The 17,319-nt window shown below is 37.3% G+C and overlaps 1 protein-coding gene across 4 annotated transcripts; it reads left to right on the top strand.

The window, feature by feature from the left end:
• Window positions 1–7,328: 7,328 nt before the first annotated feature.
• On the top strand, window positions 7,329–17,319 carry LOC103723644 (RNA pseudouridine synthase 4, mitochondrial). Of its 4 annotated transcripts, none has more exons than XM_026800174.2 (10): window positions 7,329–7,715; window positions 10,986–11,054; window positions 11,137–11,274; window positions 11,353–11,400; window positions 11,483–11,563; window positions 13,528–13,641; window positions 13,779–13,871; window positions 14,897–15,008; window positions 16,718–16,764; window positions 16,838–17,319. In XM_026800174.2, the coding sequence occupies exons 1-10, from the start codon at window positions 7,356–7,358 to the stop codon at window positions 17,195–17,197; spliced, it is 1,422 nt and encodes a 473-aa protein (XP_026655975.1). In that variant the 5' UTR covers window positions 7,329–7,355; the 3' UTR covers window positions 17,198–17,319. The 4 variants fall into 4 exon arrangements, with proteins under 4 accessions (XP_026655975.1, XP_008812838.1, XP_026655977.1 ...); XM_008814616.3 differs by having other exon boundaries at window positions 13,770–13,871; XM_026800176.2 differs by lacking the exon at window positions 13,528–13,641.

Genomic DNA, 17,319 nt, shown 5'->3' with positions numbered 1-17,319 from the left:
CTTCGGGCCGCTGGGAGAAGTATGCTAGTTAGGGGAGCACCAAGTAGCCGGCTTTGGTTTCGTGTGGACATGGAATCAAGCTGTATTTGCAGTTTCTAAGAGTAATGCTAGCTAACATAAAAATTTCACACAAACATTAAAAAAAAAAATTATTACTATAATTTTAAAAATTATATAACAATTTATATCACCTATAATATTTTTTTATTAATATAATCTTGTATCAATCTTCTTTTTTTTTATTATTAGCATAATTTTTTTAGAGTAATTTTAGAGATCATATGACACTTATATTATCCATATTATTTTTTTAGAGAAGAATTAAGACAAAAAAGAGGTTCAAATATAATACCCTTGGCTAATATGACAACTTATATTATCCATATTATTAGCATGATTTTTTTAGAGTAATTTTAGATCTACAGACCTTTGTTTCATATTTTGTTTAGCTTGCTGGAAAGATAAGACATAGACCTAAAACTTTTATGAAGATCACAAAACCAAGTTCTGCAGTTTTGAAGTCCAAAACTTAGCCGAAACGGAGAAGTCCGAATCTGTCCAGAATTTTACTGCAGCCCAAACCCTATTTTGGTTTTCAGGTTGTATTTGGAGTTATATAAGTCAGAATAATGCAAACCTAGGTGCGTTGGAAAGCTGAGAACTAGATCTAAAACTTTCAGTCCAACTCCAAAGTATATCGTTTTGGTGCTCTAAATCCAGCTGGGAGTCGAGTCTAAAAATCAGCCTAGAATTTCGGATTTCAGCTAGCAAATAGGGAGGAAATCTGTTTTAAAATTCAAAAGAAGGAAATTCGGAGAAGAGGAGGGGGGCCAGCAGATACGAAGAGGAGGAGAAGCAGATAAGAAAAGAAAAACACAGAGAATCTGAAATTCCGAGAGGAGAAAAAGCTAGAAATTCCGAGAGGAAGAAAAAGCTGGAATTCTGGGAGAAAGAATGAAACGGAGGATTTTTGCAAATATAGAGTTCTTTTCCTTTCTCTTATATATCTTTTTTTTATTTTTTTATTTGCTGAATTGTTATTAAGAATGTTGAATGCGAATTTATGCTTGAGAAATAATAGGATTGATTTATTAGTTATCATTTGCTAGTTTTCTTATCCTAGGGCTAGGACGTAGTCATTGAATTTTTGATATGAATTGAGTATGGTTGTATTGAACATCTTTTGTTAATTGCAATTTGATGATTTCGGTTTTCATTTTTGCAATTTACTGGCCATGAATTGCATGCTTAAGATGTTGAATGAAGTAACGAAAGTTGAAGTTCAATATTAGTTGGTGAATTTATCAAACATTGGTGGTGTAGTTTAGAAATAAATACACACCCTTATGACCTACAATCAAGAATTTCACAGATCATAATGAATTTATATTAATTTCTATAATCACGAAAGTAGACATAGGATTAATATAGGTATAGGTGTTATGCCTTGAAAGAGGATATCACATAAAAAAAAGGGATTCGGTCATTGTAATTAGCAGAATATTAACAATCAGATTTAAATTCATTGAAGGAATTCAATTGATGAAATCCAAGCCCTAGGAACCTTTCATATTTGATTTTTCAGGTCAAGAAATTGCAGTCAGTCACATTAATTTGGGGTCGTCTAAATAATATAGAAAATTTATAAATTGGTACTTGAATCGCCTCCTTGTGGAAACGATACTCTTTTTGCCCTATTCTACTAGTCATGACCCATGCACTTGTGGTAGAGTCTAGGGACTATCACCCAGCACCGCTTCTCCCATCAGCCAAAGGATCCCATCCATTGGAGTACTCCAGGCTGATAAGTGGGGACGCACCCTTTCGACAGAATTCCTTGGGCTGGTCGGTGCTCAGCCGGCTCTCTGCAACCTCCAGTGCACTTCCGATCTTCTGCTTCCGGCGCCGACGAAGTGCAAAGGCCGATAAACCGATAACCATCCCTCCAACTGCAACGGCGACTACTCCGATAGCAACATTTACTGCTGAGAATTTTGAAGAGTTTGAGCAGTGGGAGGCATGGTAATGTGCACTTAAGTTAGCTGATCGAGGAATTTCCGACGGCGGCCTCGGACCGGTGGAATCGTGTGCGAAGGGTTCAGGTTTGCTGGGCTTTTTAGAGATCACGTCGGCAACATTCTAACTATTATTTGAAATGCAAGGAATTAAGTTATTAAATAGTCTAGTATAACCATTTCGTGGCCGGTTCTAGTTATTTGGATCCTTCATATACTCAAATGTACAACATCAAACTATTTATTTACAAAACATTTGATTATGTAAGAAGCAAACCTTGCACCTTCTCTACCACTGCAGAAATGAGGGGCCAGAGGGCGTATATCTTGGTCAAGCTTGTGCCTCCAATGGTTGGTCCTACATTAACAAAAGCGGTCATGTCGCAGAGTTACGTGTTTTATTTGGTAGCGTTTCAAATGTTGCCGACGTGACATGGGGTGTTACAAGCTTGTTTCTGGGACAACACTTCATTGCGACGTGAAGTCAGTGGAGAGCTTCGTCCAGGCATGCATGCTTAGAATTAGGCTTCAAGTGGTTTCCCATCTAGTCCACATCGGGACAATCCAGTGGAAGACTTTTGCCGGTCGTATCTTGCCCACCATTTAGGACCCCGCAATCCACTGTACGGCATTCAAACTTGAAACCATTCAAAAAAGCTGAAGCCATGCACCCTCTTTCCTGTCAAGTTCTATCTGAATTTTGTATGACCAAAGGCTAGCAGAATCCTAGTCGTAGCTCGATCCCTTCCGTTCCTTTGACGCATCCCTAAACCTCGAAGCTGGAGCCCACAACAACCTCAAACACCGGTCAGTTCCACATAGAGCTAGTCAAAACCAATCGTCTTTGAATTCCTGGATGCAGTCGCTGCCTGAAACCAAGCAAGATGTTCTTGCTAGCACCATCAGCTTTCCGCCCTTTTCTTCTCATTCAAATGCTATCCAGCAAAATTTTCACCCCCAAAGTACCATTTTTTCCTCCTAGCTTACATGTGGAGCTTTCCAGATGCCTTTGGTCTCACCGGTTCCCATTTTCTCACGGCCGGCTGTCTCCCCCTTACTTTCACCCATGCAACAACCGCGACGCTTCCTTAGCACTCCAGCTACTAAACCACGTGTTTGAGATGATGTTTTAAGCTCCCAGGGTCAAATTTATATCCCTCCCCTGAGGCCTTATATAAACCGGAAGGACACCTCTAGTCTCATCCATATCTCCCTTGCCAAAAACTTAGCCCAGCTACTTGGTTACCCAACAACCCTGCAACCAGTTCTCTTGCCATGGCTACAACACACAAGGTCCTGCCTCTTCTTTTCCTTCTCTTGGTGGCGGGTCATGTCTTTACGGCGCAAGCGAGACCTCTTAAGGTGTTGGAGCAAGGTGGGACGGCCGGGGGAATCGATGACTTGGTGAGAGACTTACTTCTCGGAGAGAGCAAGGGTGCAGGCCAAAGTAATGGCGGCGCAGGGCATAATTTCACGAAGTTCTTCCCTTCAGCGGATTTGAAAGACTCCGGGCCAAGCCCTGGAGTTGGGCATTAGAAGATGACGTTGGCCATCGTCCCTGGTTTAATTACAAGACTGTATATGTGATTCCTGATCAGTCCTGCACATTTCTTCAAGTGTTTTGTTCTTTGAAGGGCTTCAGTGTGGCTTTCTGTGACTAGTTTATTTTCATTGCTTTATTTATTTAATAGTTTCTTACGTGTATACGTCCCATAAGATTGGGTATATAGAAAGGATATCATTATTTTTCGTGTTAATTTTTTAAGCACCTGTCAAGTTAGTTCTTTGTTTGTGATTCATATGAACACTCCTTGGAGTTGGAAATGTGTGACTAGTGAGTAGACAGTGATCTTTTTTTTTTTTTCTTACGAACAGCCGGCTAGTTGATGTGCCTTTCGTCGCGTGAGGGAGATAAGGAGAGAGAGAGTCCTCTGGACACGTATTTTCGACGTGGCTTGCAGGCCTCTAAGAGGCATAGGAACTAGGAAGGTGTCATTTGGTACATGTCCACGTCATTTTGACTTACTACTCTGCCACGTTTGACCGTATACTACATGAACGATTATAATAATATATATATTAAGTAGGAAAGAATGCAATTGGAAACGTGTACCACACGACTACTGCCACCTTGACCTTTTTAGCTTAACGATAACGAACGAAATCATGAGTCAATCACCGAAAGGTAAAGGGCTCTCTATTTTTTGAGTTAAGAAGGAAAAAAAAAAAAAAAAAAAGAGGGGGCGCAATCAATCCTGACTCTTCGGGCCGCTGGGGGAAGTATGCTAGTTAGGGAGCACCAAGTAGTCGGCTTTGGTTTCGTGTGGACATGGAATCAAGCTGTATTTGCAGTTTCTAAGAGTAATGCTAGCCAACATAAAAATTTCATGCAAACACAAAAAAAAAAATATTAATATAATTTTAGAAATTATATAACAATTTATATCACATATAATATTTTTTTATTAGTGTAATTTTGTATCAACTTATATTATTTTTTTTGTTAGCATGATCTTTTTAGAGTAATTTTAAGGATCACATGATAACTTGTATTATGCATAATATTTTTCTTTGTTAACGTGATCATATATCAGCATATATTATTTTCTTATATGGAGTTTGTATAGAAATATACATAACTGTTGTGATGTGTCGAATATAAATAAAATAGAGATATAAAAAGAAAATTCTCTCTCTTTTTTCTTTTGCTCTTGTCTACTCCTATAAATATTTTAACAAAAGATGTCTCATAGTCTCCCAATGAAAGTAAATAGAGATGAGGATGGATCCTTCTGTACAAGATTTTTGTCACTACAACATTACTATATATCAAGAAGGAGATAACGGGACATATACCTCATAGAAAACTCCTCTTGGGATGTCACATCTTTAGCCCAAAATTGCAAACCAAAAATAAGACAACCATCCGTATACTCATGAAATTCTTTCTACAAGCATAAAGGCATTCCATCATAATATCATACACAATGCAGCAAAATAAATTTAAATAATTAAATTTTTAATATCCAAGAAATTAAAATTAGTTATACTTCAAATATTAAAAAAATAAAGGACCTACAAAAAGTTTCTAATAGTAATACTAAGTGTAAACTATGTCAATATATCGAATTTCGCTTCTATGCTCACTCCCATAGAAGTATCTGTATCTGCAATTAATTCTCTGAATCTATAAAAAAAGAAGAGATAATAAGCTCATTAGCCTAGTAAGTATGAATACTTTATTTAGATAAATGATGCAATGGTTTAAAACATAATAACCATGTAAGTATTTTTACCATGAATGAGTATTTAAACGAAATCAATTCCTTTTCAAAACACAATTCGAACAAATCTAGTATCTCTCAAATATTTATATTGATATTCATAAGTTTGATTTAAACTATATCAAATTAAACTCATTAGCCTTTCAACTATGACAACATTTATAACATTCGGCTAAGCCAAAAAACAATACTTATATTCTATGAAGTGGGCTAGAATACCGTACTTATACCTTATAATGGGCCAGAACAATAAGATTAGAAATAATCAGAGTGCCAATGCATACCCGACAATAGTGGTCTTAGGATTGAGGAAGGTGAGGAAGAAAAGCATAAGGGTGATTACCTTGATTTCGGCAAGCTATTAAGGTCAGCTGAGCAAGGAACTCAACAGCGAGACCAAGAAATTCACTATAAAATTCAAAGGTGATTGCCAACAGTTTAATGATGGGGCTCTTCAAGGGGGAGTGAGGTTCCTTAAATAGAGGTAGATGCTAGGATTTTCTTAACCTCCGATAGCCTATAGGGCTCCAACTCGTACTAGGAGTAGAAGATGAAAGAGGACTCCCCCCAAAAGTCTTTTTCCATGCTCCTTAGATGAGGGGCTTGCCCAACCTATGGGCTAGGTTTCTTCGGTTTAAGCCTAGGCTAGACCAGTCGAACTGCGCCTCACATGGAAACTATTACAGGGTTGCATATGTAATAGGGTAGTTCAATAATAACACAAAAATATAGTACAAAAAAGTTAGCAACTGTTACATAACTTTTCTAAAAGACAAATAGGTAACAGTTGTCAGTGAGAAGGCAAACAAAAAAGTTACACATTGGCTTTGACTTTAAGGTATAACATTTTTGTGCCATGTTAGCATTTTCTCGTGTAATATTGATACATATTGATTTTTTTTCTAGCTAAGCTAGGATATGTGTAAAAGATTTATTTTCTAACATATATTTTTGTTGATACATCAAATAAAATTGAAATTATTCAAAGCAAATCCTTCAATATTCATACGTAGCTGGGCTCAAAGACCAAGAACTTCTCAAATCTCCAATAGGATTACTCAGCAACTTGCCTTGATCAACCACAACTTTGCCTTGCTCATACTAGCCAAATGAGGAGGAAAAATTTAAAAGTGAGGACAAGCTTTGTTTGAAAATTATGATCCAAACTTGACTTGATATGTTTTGCCTTAAATTTCTAACTCTAATTTGACATTTTATACGATTTTAAGTGAAAAAAAAGGACACATTGAATAATTTGTAAGTGACAAGAAGGGCCGAGCTATAAGGAATCAAATAGTCTCCTGTAACATCAAAGTTTTAGTTTGACATCATCAAACAACAACATTGTGTATCATAGAATAATAGAAAAATAGTAGGATTATTATGGAAACGTGTCAAGTTGATAGTGCAAAGGGCAGAACCTTACGCCTCGTTTATTATGCAGTCAAAAACATTAAGTTATAAAGTCTTCGATATGATATAAGATCCGACCATATCCATCCGGAAAAGTTTTGACTTCTGCTCAATCCTATCCTCTGGATCTAAGTAAATGTTATTTTCAGCAATTGAAGTGATGTAATAGTGGTGGTTAAGCCATTTTGTTGCTTGTTTGAGCAACAAAGTATAGAACTACCAAAATACCTGGCATTGCTAGTAAGTAAATATACTAAATACTTAAATTACTCAATTCTAAAAGCATAAGAACTCTGGTAACCAAAATTTGGATGTGGATGCATGGCCTGTGACTGTTCTTTAAGCATGATATGTATCGTTAATTTGAAATGTACGTAAGCTACTAAAGTTCAATAACTGATTAAAATCATGTTTCAGTTGAAGGTCATTGGCTCAAATTTTCTCTAAATCAATTATCTATTTAATTAATTCAGATCGATATTGACTTGGATTTCAATCCATTCGTCTGGGCTCACGCCTTATAAACTCCGACATGGCTGGACCAAACCAGATGAGTCATAGCTGCCGACCCGACTGCCCAACCTATTTGCCAGGGCGTATAATAGTTGAAACCGGCCGTCCATGCGCTTGCTCGAGTGAGCAAATGTTCGGGCGTGTCGGCCTCGGACGGCGCCGCCCCTCGTCACGACCGCGGGTCTTGGCGACGACGTTGGAACTCCTTGTCGCCGCCCTCCAGCGTAATTCTTGCACCACCACCGTCGCCGCTTCTTCTTCTTATTCTTCTGCTCTCGAGGAAGAAGCGGGAGGGGGGCAGCAAAAGGGAAGATGGCTCACTCTGCCTCCTTTTGCGCCTCCCGTCGACGCCTCTTCCGTCGGGAAAGCGATCGCCAGGGGCCGGCGCCCCGCCGGAGATGGAGAGCCCACCACGGCCTTGAAGTGGGTTCGACGCTGCTGCTCTCACTTGCCGATGTCTCTGGTCCAGAAGCTCTTCCGTCTGAGACAGGTCAGCTTGAACTGAATGTGCTCTGTGCTGCTCGCATTCTGTTCGTCTAATTGGTCCTACGAGGTTTGAGTTAGATTAGAGAATATTAAGAATACCAACGAATAGGAGGTTTACTAGCTTGACAAAATGGGATAAACGTTTCCAGTTGTTAATAATAACGTACTCTAGTATGTAGATGGAGTCTCTGAGCATGCATTACTTATAAATAAGTAAGAAGTCCGTGCATGTTGAATCTTGCGTCTATCATGCTTGGAACACATGATGAAGGGCTAAATTATAGGCGAGCCATGAATATTTAAGCTGTAATTGACTTTGAATTGTTAATTCCATGAATATTTAAGCTGTAATTGACTTTGAATTGACTGGTCCTTGGAATTAACCCAGAAACATTTGCATTGTAATATGATTTTCACACATCTTATAAAGTTGCAACTAACATTAATGCTCTATGTTTCCTCAAAAAAACATTGATGCTATATGGTTGCCACCAAAGTTCATTTCTCTGGATGCAAGTATGGTGCCTGCCTCATATTTTCTTTAATTTTAAATTCAATATTTAATTTAGACATACTAAAGAAAAGAGATATCCTCCATATAAGTCATTTTTGCACCCTCTTGCGCCCTCCCCCGCCCACCCCCCTCCCCCACCTCTTCCCCGCCGCCGCAAAAAATAAAGAAAAAAAAAAGAAAAGAAAAGAAAAGAAAAAAACATTTCTTCTTGCTCTTATTGTCTGAGTTTCAGCTGGAATCTGTTTGAAACAAGGGTCAATTTTGGTCTTTCAGGCCAAACAGACTTATATGATCAACTTTTTGGTATATATGGGCAATTTATTTTGCTCTTTTGTCATTTTTTTTTTAAAATTCTGTTAAGCATTTTGTTCAGATTAAACTTTGATTTTGCAAATTTCAAGAAAACATTTTAGAAGTTTTACAATATTAGATTTGAAAGAAATGCAAAAATAACTCTTTTGACAAAGATTTGACTACCCTAGAGCTTAAATTTTCTAGATATTTTGAATATCATGTATTAGATTGTTGTCAAATAACAAATGATGCATTATACTCAAAAATGATGTGAAACATCATTGTGACATTTTAATTTGTTTATAAACTTTGTGATTATCAGTTTTGAGAGAGAAACCACTGAAATATAACATGCAAGGTCCATAGAATACAATATAACTTATAATGATTTTTTTGACTTGCTTTAATCTTATCTTTTTTTGCTGTCCAAAAAAAACTCTATGTTTTTGTAATTCGTGACAATACTTTAATGTTCTTTTTATTTCTGGCTTGTTCCTTATTTCTATCATTTATGGTCTTTTTTCTTTTTGCTGAAACTAAAGTTGGAAATGCCATAACTGCAGAAGCACCCGACCTAAAACATAGTTGCCTAGCTAAAACCCGACGAGATCCAAGTTTGAATCATTTGTATGCAGTAAGAACACATATGTTGAAACCAAATTATGGAAAGGCCATAAGTTGTATCGTACAAGCTTGAATTCTCATTTGCTTTAGATTTTTTGAATTTATTCGAAGGCTTTTTCATGTGCCGATGAGAAGTTGTCCCTTTTTGTGGTATCCTAATTACATATTGTTGCCCATAAGACAATCCAAGAGGGGGGGTGAATTGGGTCCTTCAAAAAATAAGCTACTTAAATTTTACTAAGGAAAGCTTTCTTGATTTTAAGCAGAAGCAAGTAAAGCAGTTATAGAAAAGCTGTAAAGAAATGAAGAGTAATAAGCCACAACATAAACACACAAGATTTATGGTGATTCGGAGCTAACTTTTGCTCCTACATCCACTTTCCAAGCTCACTTGGGAGTTCACTATAATCCTCAGATTACAGCCTGATTGTTTTATGAGTTCACAACCCAACTCGTTATTTTACCAGGATCACAACGAACCCAGTTGGTTTTTTCTGGATCACTAACTAGAACCAAACCCCAACCAAACTTGGTTGAATACAGTCCAATTCACAGGCTTGGACAATGCCTTAACCTCTTGATTCAATCTCCTGATTGAATCAAGTTACAAGATAACAAAAGATTGTATTTAATCAAGTACAAGCTTCTTTACATAAGCAGGTATAGCAATTTAAATAAAAGGAGTAAAGGAAAGAAAGCCTATAAGCAAGGATCGCTGCTGGAAGAACTTTGGCTTCTCCTTTACTTGACCCTCTTCTGATTTCACAGAAAGTTGAGGATCACTGAGGCAGCATTAATTGGAGAGGAAGCTTTGAATTCACACAAGTTGCTTTTCTTCTCTCTCTTTTGCTTTGAATGGCCCTTAAATGCTCTCTTGAGGTGTTTCTCTTAAATGCTCTTTTTGATCACTTCATTCTCTTTTTGAAAAACTGTTAAGCACACCTTCTTATAGCCTTCTACCAGAGAAATAGCCGTTAGGGAGTAAAATAGAGCCGTTCTGCCACTTCTGGATGTTCTGACAAACTAGCCGTTGGAGTGCCAGCAGATTTGGAGACGTCTCGGCCATTCTGTGAGTCGGCTCGTCTCAAGTTGGAGACGTCTCGAGTCTGTCTGGAGTTGACTCGAGATTGGGCTCTTCGGAAGTCACTTTCTGTTAATCCTGGGAGATGGTTTGCGTAAGTCGTGAGTCGGCTCGCGCATGGCTTCTTCAAATTTCTGTTCTTTCGGGAGACGGCTCACCATAGTCTGGAGTCGGCTCGCGTTCTGCCTCATTAAAACTAAGTTTCTGCTTTCATCTACGGGAGACGGCTCGCACTCTGTAGGAGTCGGCTCGCGCATAGCTTGCAAAATACACTCTTCTATCTTTTCTCTCAAGGAGACGGCTCGCGCTCTGCTGGAGGCGTCTCGCGTTCTGATCGGAGAAAAGAGCTAATCTATTCTTCACTGCGAGAGACGGCTCGCGCTCTGCTGGAGACGTCTTGCGCACTGACACATTGAGACAGTCTTCTGTCTTTCTGCGGGAGTCGACGCGTCTCAATCATGAGTCGACTCGAGGGTGTGCTGGAACACTTTCTAAGTGCCAGAGATGTCTTGTCCACTATGGGAGACGTCTCGTGGACTGTCCAAGTGCAACTAAGGTTCAACCTAAAAGTTTAACTCATCTTAATTCCTTTGAACCTTTTTCTAATGGATTTCACTTAAGTTTTTCTGTATTTTCTCCTGAAACACTCACTTAAATTCATTAGTATAATAAGAAATGTGCTCATGTCTTTTGGGCTCATCAAAATCAAATAGGAGGTCAACACATATGTTCTATTCTGGCTAAAACATGTCTTATGGCAGGTACGAAGGGATTTGACAAAAAATGGTTCTAATATGGACAGTCATTCTGCGCAGCAGCAACTTAGAAGGGTAAGATCATGATTCTGAAAGTACCATTTATCTGTATGTGTTTCATAGCAACAATATCTTTTTATATATAAATTGTTGGAAGGTTTCAGCAAAAGATGTGATGATGCCCGGAGATGTGATTCTTTTACCTGTTACTGTGCAAAATGTTGCCACCAAAAAATATGATTACTCTGAGAGTGAGAAGGAAATTAGCTTCATCCACAGCCTCGAATTGTACAAGGTCTGAAATGCCTAGTAATTTGCTGTTGCTTGTTTCCTTGTTTTGATGTGACATGACTCATTATTCTAATGGATTCAGGATTCGGCAATCATTGCTGTCAATAAGCCTCCTGGTATGCCGGTTCAGGTAGGTTATTTTGCGTAATGCTTCTTTGTTCCTTCTTTACCTCCTTTGTAAGGTGTTTTTTTTTGTAATAAATTTCAATCAGGGGGGTGTTGGCATCAAATACAGTATGGATGCATTAGCTGCTAAATCCTTCAAATATGATTTTCCGGAATCACCTCGACTGGTGAGTCTAGACCAAATTAGCTTCAGTATAGTATTTGTTTTTCACTAGAATATGGATATTAATTACTTTTTAGATATTGAATTTCATGGTATTACGGGTACAAATGGAAATCTAAAATCAATTCTGTTAAAATTGAAAATTGGTTCTTTTGTTATTCTATCATTGTTACAGGATTTTTAAATATTTTTTAAGACTGGCCATACCTGCACATTACCATTTGCTTTTTCTTCTTATCTGAATAAGTAATTAGAAATTTTCATTTTATTAAAAGGTATGCACAGTATTTCAGGCAGGTGCCGGAACCATACTACAAAAGCTGTAAACAGTCTCCTAACTTTTTTCCAGTTATTTCCCTTTTTTTGGTTTTGACTTGTTAAGAAGGTGTTGATGTTAACTCGCGACATTATAGGAAAAAGGGGTGACAATATGTAAGTACTCCAACAATCATTCATGCATAAGTAGTCACCTTTAAAGTCTGCTTCCATTTTCTAGTTAATTATAGAACTACATTAAAGAGTTCGCCTCAGTCCATGGTCCCTCATTGAAAGATAGCATTAAAATTTTGATGATCTATATCTCTCATTTGCTTAAACTTCAGATTCCTAGCTTTGTCTCCATCACTTAAACAAGCAACGAAAGCTATCTTATGTACCTACATATTAATATAGACGTTAATTGATGAACAATTCTTCACAAAGAGAACTGAATTTCCCCACCAGTCTTGAAGAAGGGAAAGGAAAGCAAACATGCATCATGCATGTGAGCTTGGCAAACCTATTGGCAAATCTACTGAAATTCAGATTGATGGGGGCATCAGGTAGCAACAAAGTATCACAGGGACAACTTAAATGATGCTGCACAGAAGCACAACATTGTCAAGTTTTAATGTGCACCAAAAATGAAACAAATGGTTTCATCTCTTAACAAAGTCTTGAAAGGATTTAATTTTGAATCAAATAAACTTAATAGTGCAGTTTGTCAGCCAGCTGATAGGAAGAAAAATATTTTCTGTCTTAACAAAGTAAGGTTGAAAGTAAAGGTAATCTCCCAAATTTCAAGTATAATTATAAAAAGGTTAAAGAAGGTGCACATATGATACTTGTCCACGAGTAGAAATTATAAATATTTTGTACTATTGTGGAAATGATTGATGGCAACTTATCTTGTAGAGGAAGAAAGTCTGAAGATAATATTGGGGATGTCAATGTTGCAAGTGTCCCCCGGGATATCTAGAAATCATGTCAGCAAATTGGTGCATGTGTACCTCAGTTTATATATATATATTCTGATTGGAGACTGCACAAATGTGTTTGAAATTGTTATGATGTATCACCTCCACGGAATGAAGTTGTCATTTGGGATGTTAGTTAACATTAACTAATTGATTGGGAAATTAAAAAGTCGCTCCAACAACAATGCAAAACGAAGTACGTGGTTATTCAGATATGAAGATTTTGAAGGAAAAAAATACCTTAAGAAAGCTTTTTAATGGAAGGAAGATATCTTACATGTCATGAATATATTATTCTATTTGAGGATTGGCTTTATGTGATCCAATATGTTATTGAGAATGTTCCTGAAAGTTTGAATACTTTAGAAACTCATCTTCTAAAGTTCAAGAAGATTGTAAAAATATTGTAAAGGAAGTTGATTAACCCTTTGAACTTTAGCTTCCAGACTATAGTATCTTGTTTTTCTTTTAGAGTAAAAAAATCTCAAGCTGATCATTGCATTCACATTACCTTGACCTTCTAAAGCATAATCAACTAGTGTAGTTCTTGATGCATCATTTCAAAAGCATCTGATATATATGGTGTATTTTTTTAAAAAACAAAGTTTTATTTCTTATTTCTGTATGTAAAGGCATTGTTTGATAGTAGCACATGAGTGCAGTTTGTAGTTTAGCTATGGGGATGTTCCTGATGAAATATTCTTTTCTATGAACAAATCATTAATTATATCAGGTACACAGACTCGATAGAGATAGTAGTGGTGTTCTAGTGCTTGGTAGAACTCAAACTAGTGCTCTTATTCTACATTCCATCTTCCGTGAGAAAACTTCTGGAGCTTTGTCTGATGTAAGTGAAGTTTCATATGCAATATTATTTATTTATCTGGGGAAAGAAAATTATGAATTCTTGATCTTTCTGTTTTAGATATACAGTTGCAAAACTTGTCTATGCTTAGCTGACATCTCTGTCTCAAGGATATAAAGACAACTCGTAGAACATTGCAAAGGAAGTACTTGGCCCTTGTGATCGGAACTCCAAAACATTCGAAGGGTCTCATATCTGCTCCACTTGCAAAGGTTAATTTATTTTCAGCTGAAGTATCATACACACACACACACACACATATACTCTTTGTATGTGAGTGTTGTTCAATTACAGTTTAGATTCATTATTCTTTTTTATCCTTTTGCATAACAATTTGGGGATTTTTTTTCAGTTTAGTCTGTATCTAATGCATATGGAAGTATTAACTAATCAGGAAAAAACTGTCCAAGAATCTTCATGAACTTTAAAGTCTACGACTCTATGCCAGTATTGCAGATGCTTATTATTATATGATATTGTCCTTGGAGATGTAGAAAAATGTTGGTCTCCGATAATTAATAAATAATAATCTACCATCTTGTACACGAAAATAAGTAGGGGGTGTGGATGCGGAAGAGGCTGACACAGCTGTTTCTTTACTCATGGGAGCCTGCATGGTTGCAAAGGTAGACTAGGAAAGAGAATTAGAGAGACTGGAAATTTCGTTATCCCGTAAATACAGGATACCACAAATCACTTTATGGAAAGTTAGTAATATTTCATATGAGAGCTAGCTCAAAAATTCCCACCTCCACAAGCCTGATTTCACCCCTGCTAGCTTTTTTCCAGTTCTGCTGCACTGGTCAAGCTATCCTTGTAGAGCATAGCCTCCAAAAAATGCCTGCCGATATGCTGGATCAAATGTTCATTGCAGGAGCTTCAATTTTAGTATAATAAGCAAATAATGGCCGTTATAGATGTTTTTTTGGGATTCTGGTCCTTGTCTTTCTTACCTTTTTGAGTATTATGGCCTTATCTAATATTATAACTACAAGTTGGATAAACATGTCATTCCTGTTTTGCCAATTTTGATGCTGATACAATTGTTTTCATTGTTCAACTCCTTCAGGATGTTTACAAAGAAAATCAGCAGCAATGGAATTTTTTTAACACCTTGCTTCTTTTGATTTTATATATATTTATCCAATGACTCATAACTTGTCATAGTCCTGCACCTACCAAGGAATGGTTAGTATAAAAAAAAATTACTGAAGTACTTCACCTTTTACTGTTTCAGATTGTATTGGAAGATGGGAAATCTGAGCGAATAACTATTGTAATGGGCACCAAATCCACATCATCGCACCATGCTTTGACAGAGTACCGAGTGATTAGATCTTCAGCTCATGGTCAGTAAGCAAACTAGCTATATCCATATGATAGTTATCTATAATCTCCAGGAAGGTACACTTGATATGTTCTTCTTTCTTAAAAAACAAAAATTCTGGCCTATAAGTTTTATGCCATTTCGACAGGTTCGGATGCATGCAGTTTGTATTTTCTTATATTTAAGTAAAATTGTGTATTCCATATATTATTGTTGTATAATGATTTATGCCAACTGATATACTAAACAATAAACATGTGGGAGCTGTATCCATTGATTTTAAGCATATCGATTATATTTAATAAACAGTGGACTCATTACAGCAGGACATGTCCCACTTAATTTCATGGACAATCTCACTATTTTTTTTTCTTTCCTCCAACCAATTTATACCAAATCAGTAAAAAAAATCTGATGCCAGACAGCAGGGGAAGGAAGAAGAGAGAAGGAGGAGAAATAGGAAAGAAGGAGAGAGGAGGGAGGAAGAGGAAGAAGAACTAGGCTTCGCACCTAGTTCCGCTCCGGGTTTCACACGCCAGAGCTAAAGAGAAGAATTCAGATATTTTTTATTCATAGCATATCCTAAACAATGTACGGTTCAACGTATTTATAAGATCCAGAAAATGCAAAAGACCCCTAAAAAGAAATTAGTCTCACAAAAGACCTTCAAAATAACGAAATACCAAAATAAGCCCTAAAGGCTGTCAAATAACAAAATACCCTCATAAGCCAAAATAAAATAAAATCACTCCAAAACTGGTTGAACCATCCTCTGCGGCGGCTGTAGACCTGAGTAATGGACAGTCTGGCAATGGTGTCTGCACTAAAATCCAATCTTGGTCACCTTCTACCAACTTGTAAACCAATTATAAGGTAAATAAAATATTTTGATAAACATAACACACTTAGCTGTTATGGATTGAAGGAAAAGAAAATCTCTCATACTTTATTCTCTACAACCTGTATGTATACCAAACCATGAAAGACAGTCCCATCTTGGCTACCTTCCTCTTCTTGTCAGCCAATATAAGGTATATGAAATTTTGTTATGCGCAAAGGATTTCTCATAGCATTGATGTGCGCCCTTTCATTGACACAGAGATCCCATCCAAATGGGTTCCATAAAAAAGAGATCTGTGTGTGTATGAGACAGGGACGGAGAATGGTTAGGTTGTTAACTTGAAGTGGAATACCCATATCTGACCCGATCTTCAATTCAAAGTGGGTTTCAAAGGTACAGTTATTTCTTTCACAGGTTTTGAATTAAGGCCTGATAATTTATAACCAAGATCATATTTGATGAAGGACTAACGAAAGGAATTCAAAATAGAAATATTTTTCTATAAAATTTTAAACCAATCTGATACAGGAAATGATTAAGACATAAGCTTCAGACTCTAGCCAGAGTCAAATTAGGTTGGGGACTGGTCATTCTTAGAATGGAGAAAGGGAAGTCATGATTGTTCAAATTTGCTCATGCTTCCCAGTTGAGCATGGAAAAGGAAGAGTCAAATGTGCTAGATGTTGCTAGGTTAAAAGCCGCTTGGACTCTAGGGCCCACATTTCATGACATTTGTTTGCTTTTTTCATACCTGATGGTTCGGAGCTTGTGAGATCCTCCCATCCAAGTGTATGACCAGATTTCACAGTAAACTAATCCACAATGTTTTGGGCTGAATGCAGCCTTGAACCTCTCCAATGTTGCTTACCTTTGATCTTACTGTTGTATAGGCTTCACGTGGCTCGAGCTCTGCCCACTAACTGGAAGAAAGCATCAGGTATGTAAGCTAAAACTAATCGTCTAGGCTATAAGCATCGCAATCATTTAATATATTTGATACTTCATTGAAGCTTCGAGTCCATTGTGCGGAAGCTCTAGGGACACCTATAGTCGGAGACTACAAGTATGGATGGTATGCGCACAGGAAATGGGAACCCATGCCTTGGCCGGAGTCCATGAGTGAGGATGAAAAGCTTCCAAAGAAGAGACCTTTCGGCCTTGACTTGGATGGCGGTAGCATTGCTGAGAAGCAGCCTTACTTGCATCTCCACTGCAAACAGATGATTTTGCCTAATATCTCCGCTGCTTTGTGTCAACTGCAGTCATCGGCGGTGGATCATGATTTCTCCAAACTTGAAAAAATTAACTTGGTTGCTCCATTACCATTGCATATGCAAGAGAGTTGGGACATTTTGAGCTGTCTACCTTGATGACTTTTTAATTAGAAGTTCGACTGCATTCTGTTCATGGTATTGAAGATGATAAATTGATGCATCCTGGCATTTATATTGATCCTAGATCGCATAAGAATGAGCTTCTGTTTTGCCCTAAA

This window comes from Phoenix dactylifera, chromosome 1 (assembly GCF_009389715.1).
Source record: "Phoenix dactylifera cultivar Barhee BC4 chromosome 1, palm_55x_up_171113_PBpolish2nd_filt_p, whole genome shotgun sequence".
Classification (NCBI taxonomy): Eukaryota; Viridiplantae; Streptophyta; class Magnoliopsida; order Arecales; family Arecaceae; genus Phoenix; species Phoenix dactylifera.
This window is presented reverse-complemented; position numbering and strand designations above follow the sequence as displayed.